Below are 20,980 nucleotides of genomic sequence, written 5' to 3' on the forward strand. Positions count from 1 at the left end.
GAACTTTAATAATAACACCTTATCCCTACACTATCCTCTACAGATAACGGGGAAGATGAAAAGCATTCTTGCTTCGCCCCTTTAAGCCAGTCCTTATAAGGACTATAAGAAAAATAAGCGGCAAGAATTAAAATTGATGTATTCATAAAATTAAAATTAATAAATTATTTAAAAATAATTTATATTAATAAAATTGCTTATAAAATTAAAATGAAAGAATATTTAAAAACAATTTATAGTACAATGTAGCATATTAAGACCAGAAAGGAAGCCACACATGAAATGTTCATATAAAAAAGTTTTCTAATGTTGCGAATAGTAATTAAAGCATACTTTTGAATTGTATTTTGAATAAAATATTAGATTATTTAAACACCACTTCTGAAATTAGAAAATTATTTAAATATATGAAATAGAAAATAAATTTAGAATTATTAAGAAAACTCAGGTAATAATAAAGCATCTTATATTATTGTTTACGAAAAGTTACCATGTCCAAGACTATTCTTTTTAAGTATAACTAAGCTGAAACAAAATTAGCTTACTTGATTAATCAATGTTTTATCACGTTATAGTAGAACTGTAATATGTAGTTCGAACAAAACTATACGTGTTGAGGATAATATAAAAGCAAGAAAATATTATTTTGTGAGAGCTATTCCCTACAGAGTAGTAGTTTCAAAGCAATTAGATTCTCTATATCGTTTTACACTTAATAGATGTTTGTCTACGTTTACCAGCCGGTTGGTGTGAACTCTTAATATAAATTGCATCACAATGTTCTTCAGCGCTATTCTATCAAGGTTTGCATCTAACTTAAATTGTTAAGAATTCTCTATACAATTCCCACTGTGCTTTTCATTTAATCAGGCCCTTAGAAAATCCTTTTTAGTTGCCTAGAAAGGAAGGACTTTTGAACAAATTCAGAGTAAAGAGTTCTTGGTAACGGAGTGTTGTGTGTGTGTATATGTTAATAGAATCATTCTTCTTCCTAACGAGATAAGTATGTGCTGATAGAACAACTGCTTCATCTAATATTATATAAGATGAGGGTGAACAGTATTTTGTCCAGAACTATTCTATCAAATATAAGCACGATTTAGAACCACTAACAAGATTGATATATACAATATCTGATTGTCAATTTACAGTTATCCAGCTTGGTATACACGAGAGGTATTCACATGCCCACGTGAATTTGTCCAACAATACTATGGCATCCAGAATGCCTTCAAATGTCAACAATACGTTGCAAGCTAATTTATAGCTGTTGTTCTCTTGTAATGTGCAATTTTTTTTTTTGGTTTTTTTTTGTATTTCCCTTTTCGCACATAAAATCTTCTAAGAAGACAAAACTAGTTGTGCGTTCAATACATAGTTGTTTTTTTTTTTTTATTATTTTGGCATCTTTTGGTTTCTAATCATTAAATTTCTTTCATTATGTCATATAACCAAGTAAATCTATTGCATTATACACCATACATGAAACATAATAAAATATGTCGTTAGTTTGAGCGAGACCCATGAAATAATTTTGATTGCAGAACTCATAAATTTTTCGTGTAACTAGCAGAAAGGTGAATAGGCGTATTATTAAAATACGCCGAAAGAGAGATATAACTTTAATTTACGTGCCTGCTTTCGACATTATTCGCTCTAGACCCAATTAATTTACCTGAGTGATTGAAGGAGAATGTTGAATCCTTAGCACTACAATACCGGATACCGAGGGATGTGATGATCATAGAAAAACATCTGCCAGAATGCCTTTCGGTGTGTCTTGAATTCCTGCATTGTTTATTAATGTCTCTGATATTAATAAAAAATGGCTATCCAAGGTATGTAATCAATTGGAATCTTCATAGCAATCCACCGTAACAACAACCTACAACTTCTCAAACCTGATCTTCCATAATTATTCCTTATGCAGGTACAGTGTCGAAAAAGATCGCAAACCTTCTTAGGCCTTTCAACATAAGAGTTGCGTTCAAACCTGTAAAGACTGTTCCCCACGTTTTAAGATTACCAAAAGACATTAATGTTTTCTTCAAACACGCTGGAGTTTACAACATCCCAGGTGCTTGTGGTCTGAACTATATAGGACAGACGTCGGTAAGCCTTGAAATCCGAATAAAAAGAACATATAGGTGATGTTAATAACAATAGAACAGAAAATTCAGGCCTAGCCCATCATTTTGCGATGACAAACCACACCATCGATTGGGATAGGAGCTCCATGCCTTGTCTAGAAGAAGACTTCCGTTGTAGACACTTCAAGGAAGCCGTAGTAGTCCTCCGTTCTGGAGAAATTCTTAACAGAAACCAAGGAATGATAATAATTAACATATGGAAAACCTTAATAAGATCGCTCAGTTTGCCAGAATTTCATTTCGCTCATAACTACAGAACGTGTTCACACAACTGTGACTAATACAGCACGCTCCATGCGTGTAATGTTACGCGTCTGTTTCAATTTTTTTAATTTATACGACAGTGTTACTCCATTTTCTCTGTACTACCCACCTTGAGCTTTTTCATACCGTTATAAGCCCTGAAGAAGCCGAACAGCACCATTGGCGAAACTTGTTGGCCTTGTATGTTTATAAATCACGTGTCAATTAAAAATCGATATATTTCAGTTTAAATTATTCAGTGACAGTTATCATTTTAACTTCATCTCAGGTATACCACACTTTTGGAGATATTATTTCACCTCTTCTGCAAAGTGTTATAAATCTTTAACCCTCTGTGTTATATGTGAAAGAAAACATGAAAAAATTGTTAAATCCATAAGTATATTGTATCTTTAACATGTTTAAATGCGATTATTATCATTTGTTTTTGTTGTTGTTTCTGTTTATTGCAGCATATAAGCTTATAATTCATCTTTTGAAGGATATTGTGATTTTTCCATTGTTTGAAGCACATTTTTAAAGACAGAATTCACAAAATTATTCAAATTTCTATATTCCATTCTTACTACGAACTTTGGAACCGATACATAAGAATACTACAAAATATATACTTTCTTACCCTTTTGTATCTTCACTTATGTGAACGCGTCCCACTATTCCGCGATTTTCCAACACAGAAGCAAACGTGACTGTGTTTCCAAACAGACAGTATCTTGGCATTTTTAATCCTACCACACCGGCCAGCACTGGTCCAGAATGCACTCCAATCCGAAGCTGAAAATGTATGCGAAGAATCAGAATGAGAAACAAGATGAGAACAGATACGTTATTTGATATATTATATGGGTTATTTAATTTGCAGTAAAATAAAGTCGATGTAGACAATATTTTCAAATAGATTTTGCTTCATTATTTATAAAAAATATTTATTTCCGGTATAAAATACATGTGGTTGTTTCATATAAAATCTGCTTCATCACTTTAAGAATTATGTCGTGGTCTGAGTTCAAACGTGCGTGTTTTATTTTAAAATTTAAGAACGTTTGAAGGTAAAATTATGCATTATGCACGGATATGTATTATGCCATCATCTAAAGCAGTTCTAGAATCGTTATAAAGAAAAGAGGTGGGGAGAGAGAGAGAGAGAGAGAGAGAGAGAGAGAGAGAAGAGGAGGAGTTAGAAAGTGCACTCTTATTTTTAAACTTGGCGGAAACATTTTATCTCGCTTTGTATAATTGAGAGAAGTAACATTTGTATCCTTCCCAGGTAAGAATGAACAAAGTTACGCATCTTCTACGAAGGTAACGAGTGTGAAAATGTTGTAATGCAACATATTCTAAAGATAAATGAAAGCTATACACGCAAACGGGAGATAGCTGCTTTAGCAGTTTGTAAGAACCAAAACAAACAAATTGTCTTTCATGTTACTTCAAGATTCCAAGCATGGCCAATGTTTTCATCAGAAGATTAATAAATTGCATTTTTTTTTTATCAGAATAAGATATGCATTTCTATACGTTTATAATTACAGCTATTAAATGAAGTTGAACTCTACTGAGATGCACGTTAATTGAACTAAAAAGAAGTTTCTGAAAAAAATATTCTAGTAAACTTTACATTTCAAGAGTTATTTCTGTATTAACGCCCATGCCATGTACTGGAGCTAAACAAGGAATTGCTTGATAAACATTAGTAATTATTAACAATAGTTAATGCTGTGCTATCTACTGGAATGAACTGAAGAAATGTTTGCTAAATAATTCAGTTCATTTATTTGAATGTACTACTTAATTGCCTGATAAATAATGCATTAAAATTTCTATTTTGATATCAAATCGTCGTAGTAGAAAGTCAAACTTAAACCTAAAAAATTATCTCTCATGGGAAATTAAACAGAAAAATGTGATATCGCCTGTGAAGATTAAAGTGATATTCGAGCCTGTATTCTAAAAGTATCTAAACTTTTCTGAATTTATAGCAATCCACTGCAAAGAAGAAAATACATATAAATGATAGTTCAGTAAATGAAGCATGCGAGATGATACATTGCGGTTTGAATTTTCACTTTTCTAAAGACGTATGAAAAAGAAAATACATTGCAATATGTTAGGGATCTACCCTATGAAGATTTATCTTATGTATTCTGTCTCTGTAGATGTCGCTACGGCACATCTGTCATGTAATCTTTGGATCCCAGACATCCAACTGGTTTTATTTCCCTAAAAACCTTTAAAATCACTCAATATTTTTCCTGTATTGCGGAAATATTCACCAATGCGTATAAACCGAGTTATAATTTCGATTGTATAAATTGATTATAAGTGAATAAAATTGTACGGCTCAAATTACCTTTCAATAATTGTAAACAATTGAAAATCTCAAACACGTAGAACTTGTAATCATTTATTTAAAAAATGTTTACTTGGAGCAAACAAATCTAGGAAAACTCAGTTTGAGTAAAACGTTCCTACCACATTGGATGATCAGACTTCGCATCATTGATGTCGATGAATTTATTAACGTTGATGGCGGCAAAAATTTGTTCTCGAGAAACGTATTTCAAACGAATGAAGGTTTTCTATATTTGGGTTGCCTTGCAAATTCAATTTTAATTACTTTATTATTAGAAATTGTTTAAGAACTAAGTAATACTCCATTCAATCATTTCTTGCAATAATTGAAATTCCATTGAAAGAGTACCATTTTAACTAATTAGTTCTCAACAACAACAGTCATCTTTCACTTTCTATGTAAAAATGGCTTAGTGTTATGCAAAGTAAAATGAATAATGATATTTAAATTTCATTTTAATTGCTTGGCACAAGTATTAAATTATAACTTATTGATCTGCTACTGCCAGGTATGAAATGCAAATAAAATTGTCTTGAGAAATCGACGGGATTAAATTCGAAGAATTATACGGAGGTAATTCTTAGTGTGGGCGTTTGAAAGGGAATTTCGTTGTCATTATACAGGAATGGCAGTGAACTGAATGATCACTTTATTAGAATAGTTTCCACATAGTTATAACAGCTGTAGTCTCAGGGATGCTAGAATATTGTGATATCAACAGCAAAGAATCTGGCGACCCACACGTTAAAACCTACCTCCACATCAGAGATAACATTTTCATCAGAGGTACAAAAATAAAATAAAAACTACACGCGCTACTACCTAGGTTATTTTTATAGGTTCGGAAATAGATTGCAATCTGACAGAGCAAGATCAGGTGTGCGAAATAGATGATTTCTATCTCTAACTGAAAAACAACAATCATGAACAGTAGCGGTCGATACATGAAGTAATACCTAGTCCTAATGAAACAGAGCATTATCTGACATTATTAAAGTATGGACATTGTTCAAATTTTTTTCAGTTATGAAAATAACTGAAGAAAATGAGAACTTGCTTGGTACTGTCATAACTTTAAGCAAGTCATCGTTCCCAAGTACTTTGAATATCTACTGTTCACTACTGTTCTCACTCCCTAATAAAATAAAAAATATCGTAATTAATTATCGTTCTCTACTTCGTCAAGAAGTAGTTTCTTGTGTTTGTATTCCTTATATTCACGATCCAAATTTGCAAGGAATTTTGTCCTACTAGTGAGGCGACATAGCCTGCTTCTTACATCCAATACGTAATCTATATCTACAGTCCTATGCTGAAGTTTATAAGATACGTTATTCCAGTAAAATATCATGATTTGCCGAAACAAGAAGGTCGTCGTCTGTCAATCAAAAAAGAAATTCAAGATCAATTTAGGTCTCGTGGGCACAACAAACCAAGACTTATCAGCGTGTAATTTCCTGCGGTCTCTAGTTCAATGAAACAAAATCAAATTCTCCAGTGAAAGCCGCTTCTTAGAAATACTATATGAAGAGCGTTGATCCCAACTTTTTTTTTGTATTTAAGCACTTGAGTATATATATATTCGATCTTATTAACACATAGTTTTACGCATCCTTTATAAAAATTCGCAGTAAAGAGCTTTCCACGCGTCTTGGAACACTTATGGGATTACTGTGGGCTGCTCGCATCACCAAATACGCATTCTCTAGGGTCTGACGGCGAGATAGAGTAATCAGCCTCTTCAAATCGCATCGATGAATTCTGCCAGTCAGTGTCTTAGGCCTAACTGGTCGTACCTTCGGCTTCTTTTTATATTGTGCACTTTATTTCTTCAGTATGCTGTGGACTTTGGAATGTGAAGTTGTTGCTCAAAACGTGTACTCACCCATACAAAATCCCACTGTAGCTGTCACTGAAATGTAATTAATTCTTCCCATGTATAGCTCATCCTTCCGCAAACAGGATCGAAATAATTTTGCTTATTTTTACTTAATTAGAGTGTTGACTGCGTAACCCTTATCTTGCTTATGTGGTCAAGGCTCTATCAAATAAGCAAGCAAGAAATCCAATCCATTAAAATAACACACACACACACACACACACACACACACACACACACACACACACACACACACACACACACACACACACACACACACACCTCCTTTACACTTCTAACCATCTTCTGAGATTCTGAGTGAGATAATGATGGTGGGAAAATCGCCACATCTCCTTTTTTGATATATTCATAATTCCATTCCCGTTAATCAACACAAATATTTCATTTCAAATTTTATATTTTAAAATTTTCATTACTTTTTCATGATGATTTGCATACTATGAAAGTATTTGTTTTCAAGTATCTTAATAGTTTCCTGTTTTGAAATCCCCTTATAATTATTGAATTAATTTTCCCCTTGAAGAGTTATTGGAAGACTTTTCATGTCAAAACAAGTAAGTGCTGAAGAAATGTAAAATGCAGTCTTATCCTTTTCATCATTGTGAGAGGTGATTATTACAAAATTTTGCATAAATTTCACAGTTTTCGTATTGGTTATTCTTTGACTTTTAAGCTCAGATAATTTCTGAAATAACTGATAATTATATGACTTTTGAGCTGAGATAATTGTGATTGAATTTCGATATCTAACATATAAGAACGTCATTACACATGCGTGCAACAATATTCGGTTTATGGAATCCTTATAAGGACTGGCTTAAAGGGAAGAAGCAAGAATGTTTTTCATCTTCCCCGTTATCTGTAGAGGACAGTGTAGGGATAAGGTGTTATTGAGCTATTAAAGCTCTGATCATGGCAGGAGGGTAACAGCAATAGCCGAGCCTCGGTTAGAACTTCATTGGCTATAGCATTGCCATCCATTACCCTCCAAGGGTTCGGTTTATGGAATGAATTCTTTCAACTGTTAACTATTTTAATATATACATAATTTAAAAAGGTGTATTGATGTATTGATTAATTCAGCTATTATAATTTTCTATTAATTAGTTGTTCTAATTTTTCTAATTTATTTCACTCAATGAAATTAATCTTTCATAATTATTGATTGTATATATTTATTGTATTGAATGATTGTAGTAATTACAAGCAACATAGAGCAACATGATAGGGACAGGTACATATATCCACATAACTAGTAGCAAGCTGGCTACGAACCACTTGGCTAGGAGTATGTTGACCTGCTTTAGCTGCTTGATATGCTTGCTAACTCCTAATCTTGAATCAAGTTATATGACTAAACAATAGTTACCAGATTAAATAACAGAAACAGGATGATTATTAGTTAAATTCTATCGTTAGTTATGTATTTTGTATACATTTAATTTTTCTTCCTTTTTTGTTGATATAAGGGAATGCTGTTTTTCAGTTCTAAAGTCTATACCAAGAAGTAATACTGATTGAACAGGACACGTGCCCATTTAAGTAAGTGATTAAATGCATGCCCGTCGGGATTTCCGATGATAATACTAAACCCATTTATGGATTTCCTTTCTAATTCTAGCAATATCTCAGAATATCTATTACATTGGTCAGATGCAGTTTTATAAATTTCGTATATTCTGTTTTTTTGGCTAGAATCTAAGACAGACTTGGACAGAATACTGCAGTATGACTGAGTAGGATATTAATATAATCACAGCAAGAGATAGCGTGTTTCCTATCTTCTTTTAGGCTACTTTCTTCATAATTTTCTCTTCATTATGGAGATATTGACTAAACTGTCATTCCTGCTGTTTATATTTATCACCATTGATCTTGATCAAAGTTGGAGCTATTTCCTCTTCTACTGCCCATTACACCTTGAATAATTCGTTAAAGTGCAGAACCGTTCCATTGTGAACAATAGCTTTAGAGTTACTTAACTTCGCCTAATTGAATCTTTTCTCCCTGCAATTCGCCAGATCGTATGCACCCTTCGTGTGCGCACTTTGTTATTGATAGAGTTCCTCCACGAGATAATTTTATAACTTTTAATGATATCTTAGCTCCATTTATCAAACAATTCTGTCAGGCGGTATGGTTATAAGCGCTAACCACGCGATTATTTAAACGAAAGCGCATTTATTAAATTGATGGCCGTTAAAGGCAAACCAAAGTTGTTTTGTTGATATTTCATAACCAAATTACGCCCATAGCAGTTTAGGATTGAATAATTACGGTATACCTTAGTTAAGAGACGGACGTTAGAAATGTAAAATACCTCCACACCAGTTATTTTTGTCTTTTCATTAAAATAAATGTAGCGAACCTCATATTCTGAATGAATATGAAATAAGTTTGCTACCTCTAATGACTGAATTATTAGAATAACCTGGCAGGTCATTCTTCGCTACGTTAATTGAGAAACGAAGTTCAGGTTTCTAATAACGCTAATTTTCCTTCACCAGTCTCGTTAATTGCAAAGTTATGAATAATTAATAGCTTGAACAAATTCCTGAAAATCGATATTCATTTGGTAAGCAGCATATATATATATATAACGTTATCAATCATTCTAAAATGCGGTTGAAATCAAGTACATATTTATATAGAAAGACGCAAACACAATAAAATGTTTATCGATACTTAAAACAAATATTTTGGTAGAGTCACTCCATTTCTAGTGAAAACAATACTGTAAGCTATTTTAGATGGATAAAAGTATTCAGCAGTCTGCTAATGTCAAGTGAGATGCCGTGATGAAAAATTATAACAGAAATAATCCGGTCAAATGCGAACTAAGAACAGCAAAGTGTAACACATAAACAACAGCAACAACACAAAGAAGAAAAAAAAAAACTAATTACAACAGCTTCGGATAAGAATTTCCAGCACATTCTAAATGGACAAGCCATCATTTTATTCATATTACATAACTGGGAGATCTTCTTTCATCCAGAAGCAATCCTTAAATAAGCAATAATACCTAAGATAGCTTCTATGGAAAAACTTCTAATCTTTGCAAAGGCTCCTATTTTCAGTATCGATGCCACACAGAGCTATACTAGACATGTACGAATTAAGCATTCTGTACTAATTATCAGATTTTTAAGCATAAATAAATATTTTACTGCAATTAATTATGTTAAAATAAATATTCCCTAAAATGATTAGGTGAAGTTCTTTTACTGATTAACTTTTTGAAGACAGGTTTTGGCAGACATTCCCAATCTTTCAGTCTTCAGTGATAGTGAACTCAAGCTTCTAATGAACAAACCTAAACAAAACCACACATATGATTGTTTGTCTGTAAGAATGTGAATTCTACAAAGAATTTCCCCTCAAAGAAACTAGTTTCTTTGAGGGGAAAAAATTACCCTTTTTTTCCCCTTAAAATCTAGGGATTCTGCCAAAGAAATGGCCAGAAATTTCTTATAACCGGTGAATAAAATTGAAACTATAATTGTCTTTAGTGTTCCAGCATTATGAGAGCAAACCTCATTTCCACTAGGCTGCACAGGCAGTCGTATGTGTTTTTGTAGCATGCCATACTGACGATTGAAAAGGTACACTTCGTTCTGTATAAACTATGGGAAAATGGCAAAATATATAAATGTGGAAATGGCAAAACATGTCAACTAACAAATCAGAAATTTACTTAAAAAGTGAGAATATGCTGTATAGGTTAATTCGAATAAGAAAGCTAAACTATTTACTTGCCGTTTAATACTGTATATACACTTGCATCTTATATTTTACAAAAGAAATGTTACAGGCTGCAACAAAATACGAAAACCATATAGGGAATACTTCAGAAACTCTACGAGAGTATGTAAGAAACATAGCATTTTTTGAAAAGAAATAATAGCAAGGAGCATCGTTTTGCCAAACATTAACAATGATAACAGCTCGTTAAACACCCCTACCCCCCATTCACCCACACACACTCTATTATAACCATATGAAATTATAATATTATTCTGCACTGTAATATTAACTTATGTATACTCCATTGTCTCATATAAAATAGCATTATTCTGTGAGTAATCTATGCATGCACATATCTTTGTTTTGAACTGCAATTACCGATTAGGTAACATATATCGTGTATGCCAGAGTTTTTCTTCCTGGAAGCTCTAGAGGAAGCCATTTTAACTCGATATGAAAATTTGATATTTTTTTACAGAAAATCTCTGTTCTTCATCTCATAAACAGAAAAAAGTGCTAGAAGAAACTCTCAATTAACAGACTTAACATGCTTATAAATTAAGAAACTCTCAATTAACAGAATTAACAGACTTAACATTGTGTGTGTTAAAGATACCAAGCAATTTTATAAACTTGGTTTTAATACTTTTCCCAAGTAAGCAAACAAGCAGTTAAGTCAAGTTTGCGCCTGAAGTATTGCCAGGTGTGAGGCAACTCGTGGTAAAGGTGGAGTAAGCTCTGTTCACTTTCTTTAGTATCTCCCATAATGCAAAGCACATCTCCTTGTGAACATGAATGATGCTATGCATTAAGGGAAGGGAGAACTTATACATTTTACCTATACAAGTTGCCACAAGGTGCCTTGACCTTATTAAATAAAAATCTCAGGATGAGAGAAAGATGTAGAAAGATTTTTTACCTTGGATATACTATACGCTAAAGATACCAAAAAATTTTATAAACTTGGTTTTAATCCTTTTTTCCAAGCAAGCAAGCAAGCAGGTAAGTCATGTTTGCGCCTGAAGTATTTTCAGGTCTGAGGCAACTCGTGGTACATAGTTGCCTCAGACCTGAAAATACTTCTTCGGGTGCATAAGGTAAGGGAATATAAATTAAAATAGTGTTTCTATTTTTTTGGTTTATCTCTCGGCTTGTAATCATTTAATCTGTTTATCACACACACACACACACACACACACACACACACACACACACACACACACACACACACACACACACACACACACACACACACACACACACACACACACACACACACACACACACAAAGTATCATAGAATTAAACACTTTAAAAAAATCAGTGGTTTCCATATAAGCAAGCGACTGCTAATACCGACTATAGGACACTCTTCAGATATAGGTAATGAATACCCTTCATTAAATTCTTCGATCAGTTAATGCACAAAAAAAAGTTCCCATTTTTTTTTTTTTTGTACAATTCTTCTCAGATAACAGCGATCTCATTCCTGATAGAATGTCTTAGGACTATAATTATGCCTCTTTAACAACTAATGTAAATTATTTTTACACTGATTAAACATCTGAGATATCTCACCTTTTGAGAAACCAGTCAACTCTGTTGTTTTCAAAACCATTGCTCCAGCCAGACGGGCGCCCAAAATAAGCTCTTTATCGAACGCCGAAACATCATTTTTTCCATGATTATGATCAACATTATTAACGATTACTGACAGCAGCATTCTCAAATAGTTCTCTAGGACGCATGGTGTCGCACGTGACCAAGTGTTTTGCATATACGTGGCGTATATATATAAAATATATATTTATATATATTTTATATATATATATATAAAAGAAATATTTGCATGCATATATATATATATATATATATATATATATATGCATGCAAATATTTCTTTTTTTTAACAACGCCTACACATGTGATTAGGAAATAGATCCGAAGAAGTTTTTTGATCTACTCCCGTGCTAATATGAGCACATTACTGCAATCTTCTAATATAAAACAATTATATGATAGGAATCCTAATTGCAGACTATCCAGTTTGCAATGCATTGCATTGTCGGATTTGCTTGTTTCCTTTATAAGCTCAGTAATATTCTTGGGACTAAGCATTCTTTTTCTTTTTCATATTTCATTCCGTAATTTTTTTGTTTCATGTTTTCTCTGTGTTGGATGCGATTTGTATCTCTCCATGTCCCTATTAGTTTTAGGACTGCAGCACTCATTAACGTTCTTTTTATCTCTGTTGTACTTGTGGATCGTTATATGAGATAATTTTTTCTGCTGATCCTAATCACGATATGTGCTTGTTAGCAGATAGAAATTGCAGTCATTTATTAGGAACATCTTATTTTGCTCTGTGTTATTCCACGCTAAATTCCACGCTAAAGGATTCGCAATTTTAGTATATTAATGGTTAGGACAGTTTTATCTTAATATAGAAATGACAGCAAATACGATTTATCTAGATTTCAATACAGAAAAGTTAGTGTTCATTATTTATAAAACCGAATAAATTAAATTATTCAAATGCAAGGGAATATTAAAGGCAAATATATATATATATATATATATATATATATATATATATATATATATATATATATATATATATATATATATATATATATATAGAAAGTATTTTACCTTTGGTACAATAAATGTTAAAGATACCAAGCAATTTTAAACCTGGTTTTACTCCATTTCCCAAGTAAGCAAACAGACAAACAGGTCAAGTTCGCCTGCAAGTGATGCAAGTCTAGCTGATCCTACAGGTAGTGCAAGACCAAGGCAACTCGTGGTAAAGGTGGCATAAGCTCTGATCACTAATCTTTAATATTTACCCTTAATATTTACCCTTAGTGGCCCCCCTTGCCTTTAATACAAAACAACATGCATCCCCTTCTTGGAGATGTGTTTTGGCATTAAGGGTAAATATTACGATTAGTGATCAGAGCTTATGCCACCTTTATCACGAGTTGCCTTGGTCTTGCACTAACTGTAGGATCAGCTAGACTTGCATCACTTGCAGTCGCAAACTTGACCTGTTTGTCTGTTTGCTTACTTGGGAAATGGAGTAAAACCAGGTTTAAAATTGCTTGGTATCTTTAACACATATATATAACATATATATATATACTCTATTGCCGTTACCCAGCCATGACTAGAGCTTTTAACTCAATAACACCCCATCCACACAGATTTCCTTCATTCAAATGAAGGGATAAAGAGTCAAGGACTCGGTCCATCTCCCAAAAAATTATGGTTTTGTATAAAAACATATTAGCGCTCCAACACAAATAATAGGAGGGAGATAGTAAAAGAAAAATATTTCGTGCAACAATTTTAAATAAATGATTGTAAATAAACCTACCTGAATTGGAAGCCCATCGTCAGGCGAAACGATTGTGTGTGCGATGGATATCATGTCTAATCCTGCGGCTACCACTCTGTCAGCATGATCGGCTAGAAACTTCGGTACTCCTCCCACCACGAAATAGGCATCACCTATTGTTTCCACCTATTTTAATTTGGAATTTTCCTCATGTTAAACATTAAAGCATAGTATTCGCTGTATATTATGCATTGTAAAGACAACATTTCATTTTTATTTAAATAAGTGTATGAACAAATTAACTGTCTGTTGCATAAGCTTTTTAACAAGTAAATGATTACAAATTATAAATGCATTTTTATCAAATACCAACAGAACACAGATATATTACTGAAACTTTTTCAAGATATTCTTATTTTATTCTAAGTAGCCACCGAGTTTTGGTTGGACATGTAATCCTTGGAGAATCTATTACCAATAGATGTCTGCCTTCTAAACTATTAGATGTCAGAGCTGAGTGGTTCACCATCAATCAATTATGAGTGAACGTGTTCACGGGCTCACAAGTGAACTTTTGAGCCTGCGTACCACTCAAACCTGAAATTTAAAAATTATCTTGTAGACGAAGTTGGCTGCAATAGGATTGTGCTTGAAGCGGAAAGTATTACAGTTTTGTGTTACCGTAATAATGAAACACTCTTCCGATCTCCATGAGAGATGCTTATAACAAAAAAAAAATCCAATTAATTCTTCTTAAAGAAAGGTAAATCTTCTTATGAAGGTAATCCTAATTAATAATTCTCTAAACTCTTCCTCAGATTACTAGTTTTTTTTTCATATTTCAGTCAGTACAGAAGTGTTAAAAAATGAGTCCATTTCTGTCGTGGAGAGTAGATATCTTCAAGGGTAGGATATTTATTTTCCATGAGATGAAACGGCATTAAATTGTGATACCAAGGCTGACACTGACTGATGCTAAAATGGATATTTTTCGTGTTTATATTTTGTGGATTAAGGAGAAAAAAAGGAATATTACTTTCATCATCCGAACCATAACCAAAAATAGAAAATTTAAATTGGTTACTTACGACAGTATTTCATTTCAACATTTTGAGGTTTTAAAATCCTGTTGAAACCTATTAACACATCCTGAAAGATGAAAGATGAGAGACAACGAAGATATGAAGAATTGCTTCAGGTTAAGGAGAGAACTTCTAGAAATTCAGACTAAAATAGCTGGGAATAACAAATTACATTTATTTAAATATATTATTTTTATGTAATCTGTATTAGATTATTTTGTAATCCATTTAAATAGACAACATATTCACTGGACAGTTGTTACTGTTGTTCTGGTGTAAGGGATTTGGTGTATTTAAGCCTGTTAAGCGCGCATATTCTGTTGCTAGCTTGTTTTACGTATTCGGGGGAAACTCTATTTAGGAAAAGAAAATTCTGCTCCTGCATATGAGACTCGAATTCTCATCTACAAAATACTGTCGTAAGTACACTACAGAGGTTCTCAGATTTATTTTGTATTCCCATAGTTAGAAATACATAGAAAAGTTTGAGGAAGACTAGGTAATAGATCAAACGAGTAATCCTCAAGTAAGCAAGCGACTTAAAAGTTGCCAGGTTTATGTAGATTATCAAGGGCATATGACGTAACCACATTCTATTATAACATGAATGAAAACAAATATTGAAGAAAACTTGCGACTTTTAAAAATGTCATGAAAGGTTTAAAAGAAAAGCAAAAATCAAAATTGTTTTATTCGAAGCACACATACAGAAGTGTGCAATATTTTTTTTATTTCTAAAGAAACCTAAACTTTCGTAAGTTTTAAATACTAGTGAGTCCATTTTTATTCTCGTTATAAAGGCGCTGGTTTTGTTTCTCCATCTCATGAATCCACGTCTCTCTCTCTCTCTCTCTCTCAGCATTATTTCTCTGACTAGAATATTGATAAGGATCAATAACTGTATAGCAGACTGTCCTCATTTTCGTGTTCTCTTTATTAACATTTGCTTCTAATCTTTACGCCCTTTTTATTAAATCCGCCAACTAATGTGCATTAGGAATGTACGTCATTTTATTAAAGTAGTTGGAAGACTTTTATATAGTCAGGCAGGATAAAATATTAAAACATTTGATATTTTATTTTAGCCCGAATGTATTCAAGGAATTTAATTAGTTCATACAAGACGAAATGTAATATTCTTTCTGAAAATACATCTCATCTCATCTTTTTACCCTCTTTTACCTTGCGGTGTCGAGGGTTTATTAATCATTGGACCTCAAACCGTTCACAGGATAAGGTGGTTAGACCTACGCCCCGGTGTATCCTATGTCCTGTTGAGTTCTCAAGGCCGGTTTGCCTGCTTTGCGGGAAGAAAAACCGCAGAATAAACTGAAGAAAAACCCTGCTGTCCACGCCCAAGACCGGCTAACTTGGCTATGGCTGAGGAAAAGCTCCTCACGTCACCGACGGGAATCGAACCTCGGACTCTTTCCCCAGGTATAGGGTTACGAAGCGCAAAGCCACTGGGTTAACCACTAAAACTTCTGAAAACTTATTATCATTTACTAATACCAACAGCCTGACAGGCTGATTACATTAAGTTCCTAGGCCATCATTATGGCATGATACATAACGCATTTAACTATGAATAAGCAAGTTTAAAATATTAAAAAACCTGGAACAAAATCCATGTTATATTAGAACTTTTACATCAGTCCTGCATTTATGCAGGACTGATGTAAAAGACTTATTTATTCTTTTAAATTAGATTCAGATAACTACCGCACCTTTTAAGGCTTAGTGTTAAACATGTAGTAGTTAAGGATTAGGATTTATCATGATCGGCTGGTGGTTTTGGTACTTTTGTGGAATTATGAGTGCGTGACCTGTTGAAAGAATTTTCTTTCAATTTCCATCGATGATGCATAAGCGTCATTCTTCGATCGAATGACTACTGATTCCTTCACTGCCCACCTCTGAGGTAGTTGACATTAATAATTTGTTCATATCCCTTGCCTTTTGAAACAGCAGAAGGGTTTATATTGCCTGAAATATAGCAAATCAATAGCTTAGTTTATTGTTAGTAATATTTCCTCATATACTTAACCAAACAAAGAGTTGTTCTTATTATCACACTTCAATATTTGATCTTAAGAAATTCGTTTTCTTCTGTTGTTTGAAAAAAAAAAAACGTTTATTTCTAATTATTTTATTATTTCTCTTTTCTTCTTCTTGTCATGGATTAGGCATTTGCTTATTCTGTGTTATAAAAATATTACTTCGATCTACGTTTCTTTCCTTCTATTAAGGTTTATATTCTTTGACGATTTTTATCATATAAAACTCTAATTATTTTTGTGAGTTTTATTACTACTGTAGTATAATGTAATAAATGGGAGGAAGGAGACCAGCCTACGTTGAGCTCTAAAGCTCACCTTTCACCAGTTTTCATCTTATCGTCTTCATTTAGCAAAACAATTAATACAATATGAAATACGAATGGATACATTCGCAGAAAACCAACAAAAAATAAGTGGATTTCTTAAATTGTTTGACAATTAAACTTCAGTTTAAATAGAGGCTTTTAAAAAATAAAATGCGTTTTATAATTAATAAAAATTGTGAAATTTTAAGAGAGTGTAAAATTTTTCGTAAACAATGAAATTTAAATAAACATTCAGTGTTTTGATTACAATCATATTTGAAATAATCCATTTTGATGCATTTATCGATGGTGTTAAAATGATTCGATAAATAACATGGGAAGGGCAGATTAAACAACATCAGTTTATCTATGAATGGCTGGTATTGGATATTAATGCATTGTAAACAATGCTGATGGATTAAATACAAGTAATTAGTACAATGACCAATATGTTGGTAATGTTATTATGATAAGTACTAATATAGTTCATTTCTGTAAATTTTAAATGACAATTAATATAGTATTAACTATTTAAAAAACTTATTATTGAAGAAAACTTCTTATTGTTATTAAATTTAATGATAGTTATAAAGAATGGGAAGTTATTATTATTATTACTAACAACAACAACAACCCGTGGCACAGACAAGCCACGGGCAGACTACATATATCTTGTATTTTTTAACCCATACAGAATGTATGGTTAAAACTCGTATCGTTGATATGATTCATAATTAATGTCACCTGGTGCAATTAAAAATAATTAAAAAAGTGATGTAGGAGACTGTTTCTGTCTCTGAGAGTGAAATCACTTCTCCCTCCCTGCCCCAATATATCCTAATGTGCGGTCTCTAATGCGTAACGTTCGGATTATTTATTCATTAACCATCTGTACCAGCTAGACTAAATGCTCAACAGGTTACATACACATATATGAGATTGACATAAAAAATTGCCGCTTACATTTTTAAAGGTCAATCCTATCCAATCCTTTGTATTAAACTTATAACACGTTAATGCCGTTATATGCAAACATTCATTGTTCTGGAGACCAAACATGGAATAAGAAGCTTCCTTAAAAATCTTCTTTCTTGAAGAAAGGATTCCATCTCCCTGACAGATGTTAATAGCGCTTAACATTTTAGTCATTTAAGTTGGTATGTTCTCCTCTCCAATCAATAGGACGTTGATGTAAATCCCACTGTGGGAAGGGTGGATGATTGCGAACATCTTTAGGTAGCTGATGAATGATGTCAGCTGAGTGAGACATGACACTGCTTATTTACAGCCTAAAGCGGCTTAAAAAGGATCGTTGTTTAATTTTGATCTCCAGATTAGCATTTACGGACTATGTAGCTGTTAACCAATCCAATGTACTGATCTATTAATGAATTGATCAGTATGGTAACAAAAATGCATAACTTCTTGCTTCTCACGGTATTCAGCGTACGAAAATAACTATTACTAGTGTAAGCTATTTATTTCTAATATCACGAGGATGACAGATAAGGAGATCTATTGTTTGTCCTCTAACCTATGTTCCTAGCGTCTTGATAACTTCCATGACAGGTCGGAGGAAGAAAGCCATTAAAAGTTCGATTCTAGTCAATAACTGGCCGTGCTTTTCTTATGGTAACCAATTTCAGAGTTAGTGGATATTTGGCAAACAAGGGTAAAGTTTTTTTCCTTCCGCGAAAATTTCTTCTGCATTGCTAGTTATTACATATACACAATTAATCGTTAGCACTTAAGACAATAATGAGAGTTGATCGATAAATTTTACACCGTAATTTGGATCCAGTAATTTTTTACACTCCTTACTTATATAATGGCGAATTCGAATTTATCCATGTCTATTTATAATGAAATCTGCATGATGAATTAAAACGGATTTTAAAATAATGACTGCAATTTTAAAACCTAGCATTAGTAATTCTATCTAACTGGAATGATGTCACGATTCCTTCCATCATAAGTAAACATTCAGAAGTAAAGTTTAATGCCATAGTTTAATCCAGGACAGCGCATTCATTGCAACAAAAAGTGTTTACACAACTGCTGTCAAATACTCACAGAAGAATATTCCATCGTAATATATTATAGAGGTACCTTCATTATTTGAATATTCTATTTTTTGTATCATTTGCAGACAATATTAATGCAGAAGTTACTCAAAATAATGAGTATGCCAAGTTTACTTTAGACAAGTCTGGTACATGAAGCTCTCTACCTTAAATGGATTGCTGTTCCTTGCCGGCTAATTAGCATACATTTTTGGGTTACTTAGAATTGATGCCAAGAAACTGTTTATTAAGCCAAAGAAACTTAATCTATGGACTGAATATGTTTTTTTAATTGCACGTAATTCTCAGTTGGTTTTTCTGTTTCTTGTGAAAAAGGCACCAGCTAACTTGTCATCAGTAGAAAGCGGTAAATATTCTGGGATTGTCATCCAGAGAGCACTCGTAATTCTTAATGCGCTACGGCGGTAATTAGTTCACGTCTTCTTGGAATAAATAAAATGATACATTTTATTTTGTAAAGGGAAAGGAAAATTGACTTGTTATTTTGTAGGTTTATTGGAGACTTTTTAAAATAAAAATAACTAGGTTAATTAATTAATTAGGATAGAGAATGTAAGAATTGCTTTTGTATCAGTCACAAGAACACAAACAGGAGAATTCATCAGTCTGATAAAAAAGGGGACTGCAAATGAGTCCGAATTATAATTAGTAATCTTGCCTTGATAGAATGTATTCAAAATCATCCAATCATCCTTGAATGGGAAATAGTAAAAATCTAAAGCTACAGCAACATTTTTTTCTTCTCGAAAAGAAAAATTAACGGTCCGACATTGGCCACACAAAATACTGATCTCTACAATTTGACAAGAAGAGAGCATAAACAGAGGTTTATGTATCTCCAAACATATTACCTTCGTTTACGTTCAGCAAATGACATACAGCACTCTAGAAAAGAAACTAAGCATACGCAGTATTTTTGTTTCTGGAAATAAGTGAAGATCCTCTTAGATAAAAGAAGATAATCCAGGTAATTTCATCGACTTTCAAATGCAATAAAAATGATCGATTGGATGAATTTTGATAGCAATCGTTGAAAAGTACAGTTTCATGGCTTCGTATCCATTAAGTACTAAGTATTGCTAGCAACAGGTGACTTGCATCTAAACAACTTGCACTGAATATATATATCTGATCATACAGACATATATGAACACTGTATTCCTATCCTATCCTTCTCTTCCGTTCTAGAAAGGGTTGACTCCCCTTATAATGTGGGGATTACTGGCGTATTAATGCAGCCGGTTCGCCACTCCTCTGCTGCTGATTCCCTTAAGGGCGATATTCATGACTGTAATGCGTGTGTATTCACGGGGTCGGTTAGCCTGTTGCGAGCAAAAAAAATCCCAGATAAAGTGGGGGAAAAATCCTGCTGTTCATGCCCAAGACCGGCTAACTTGGCTATGGCTGAAAAAGATCCTTAAGCTCCTTACGTCGTCGACGAGAATCGAACCTAGGACACTCCTTCCCCAGGCATACGTTGCGAAGCGCGTAGCTGCTAGGCCAACCGCGCCCACTGAACACTGCATTATAAACATGAATCACTGAGTAACATAAATATCATTCCCTACCTAGTTCATTATTCTTAATTCCCTCTCCAATATGCTGGACGATATGTCTTGGAAATAGATACACCTTTACGATGGTAAGGAAGTACAATAATCATTATGCTTACTACACCATCAATAGTACAGTGTAC

The 20,980-nt window shown here is 33.2% G+C and overlaps 1 protein-coding gene across 2 annotated transcripts in view; it reads right to left on the reverse strand.

Moving 5' to 3' along the window:
• LOC150104166 (guanylate cyclase soluble subunit beta-1-like) overlaps positions 1 to 20,980 on the reverse strand; it is a 195,476-nt gene that overhangs the window by 40,078 nt on the left and 134,418 nt on the right. For both annotated transcript variants that reach the window (XM_090396787.1, XM_090396788.1), the window contains 2 exons: positions 13,793 to 13,939; positions 3,034 to 3,188 (listed from right to left, as the gene is read on the reverse strand). In XM_090396787.1, coding sequence (XP_090252913.1) covers positions 3,034 to 3,188; positions 13,793 to 13,939 — 302 coding nt within the window. The remainder of the gene's footprint in view (positions 1 to 3,033; positions 3,189 to 13,792; positions 13,940 to 20,980) is intronic.

Source organism: Typopeltis vanoorti, chromosome 8 (genome assembly GCF_054136105.1).
Source record: "Typopeltis vanoorti isolate ZY-2024b chromosome 8, IOZ_Tvanoo_1.0, whole genome shotgun sequence".
Classification (NCBI taxonomy): Eukaryota; Metazoa; Arthropoda; class Arachnida; order Uropygi; family Thelyphonidae; genus Typopeltis; species Typopeltis vanoorti.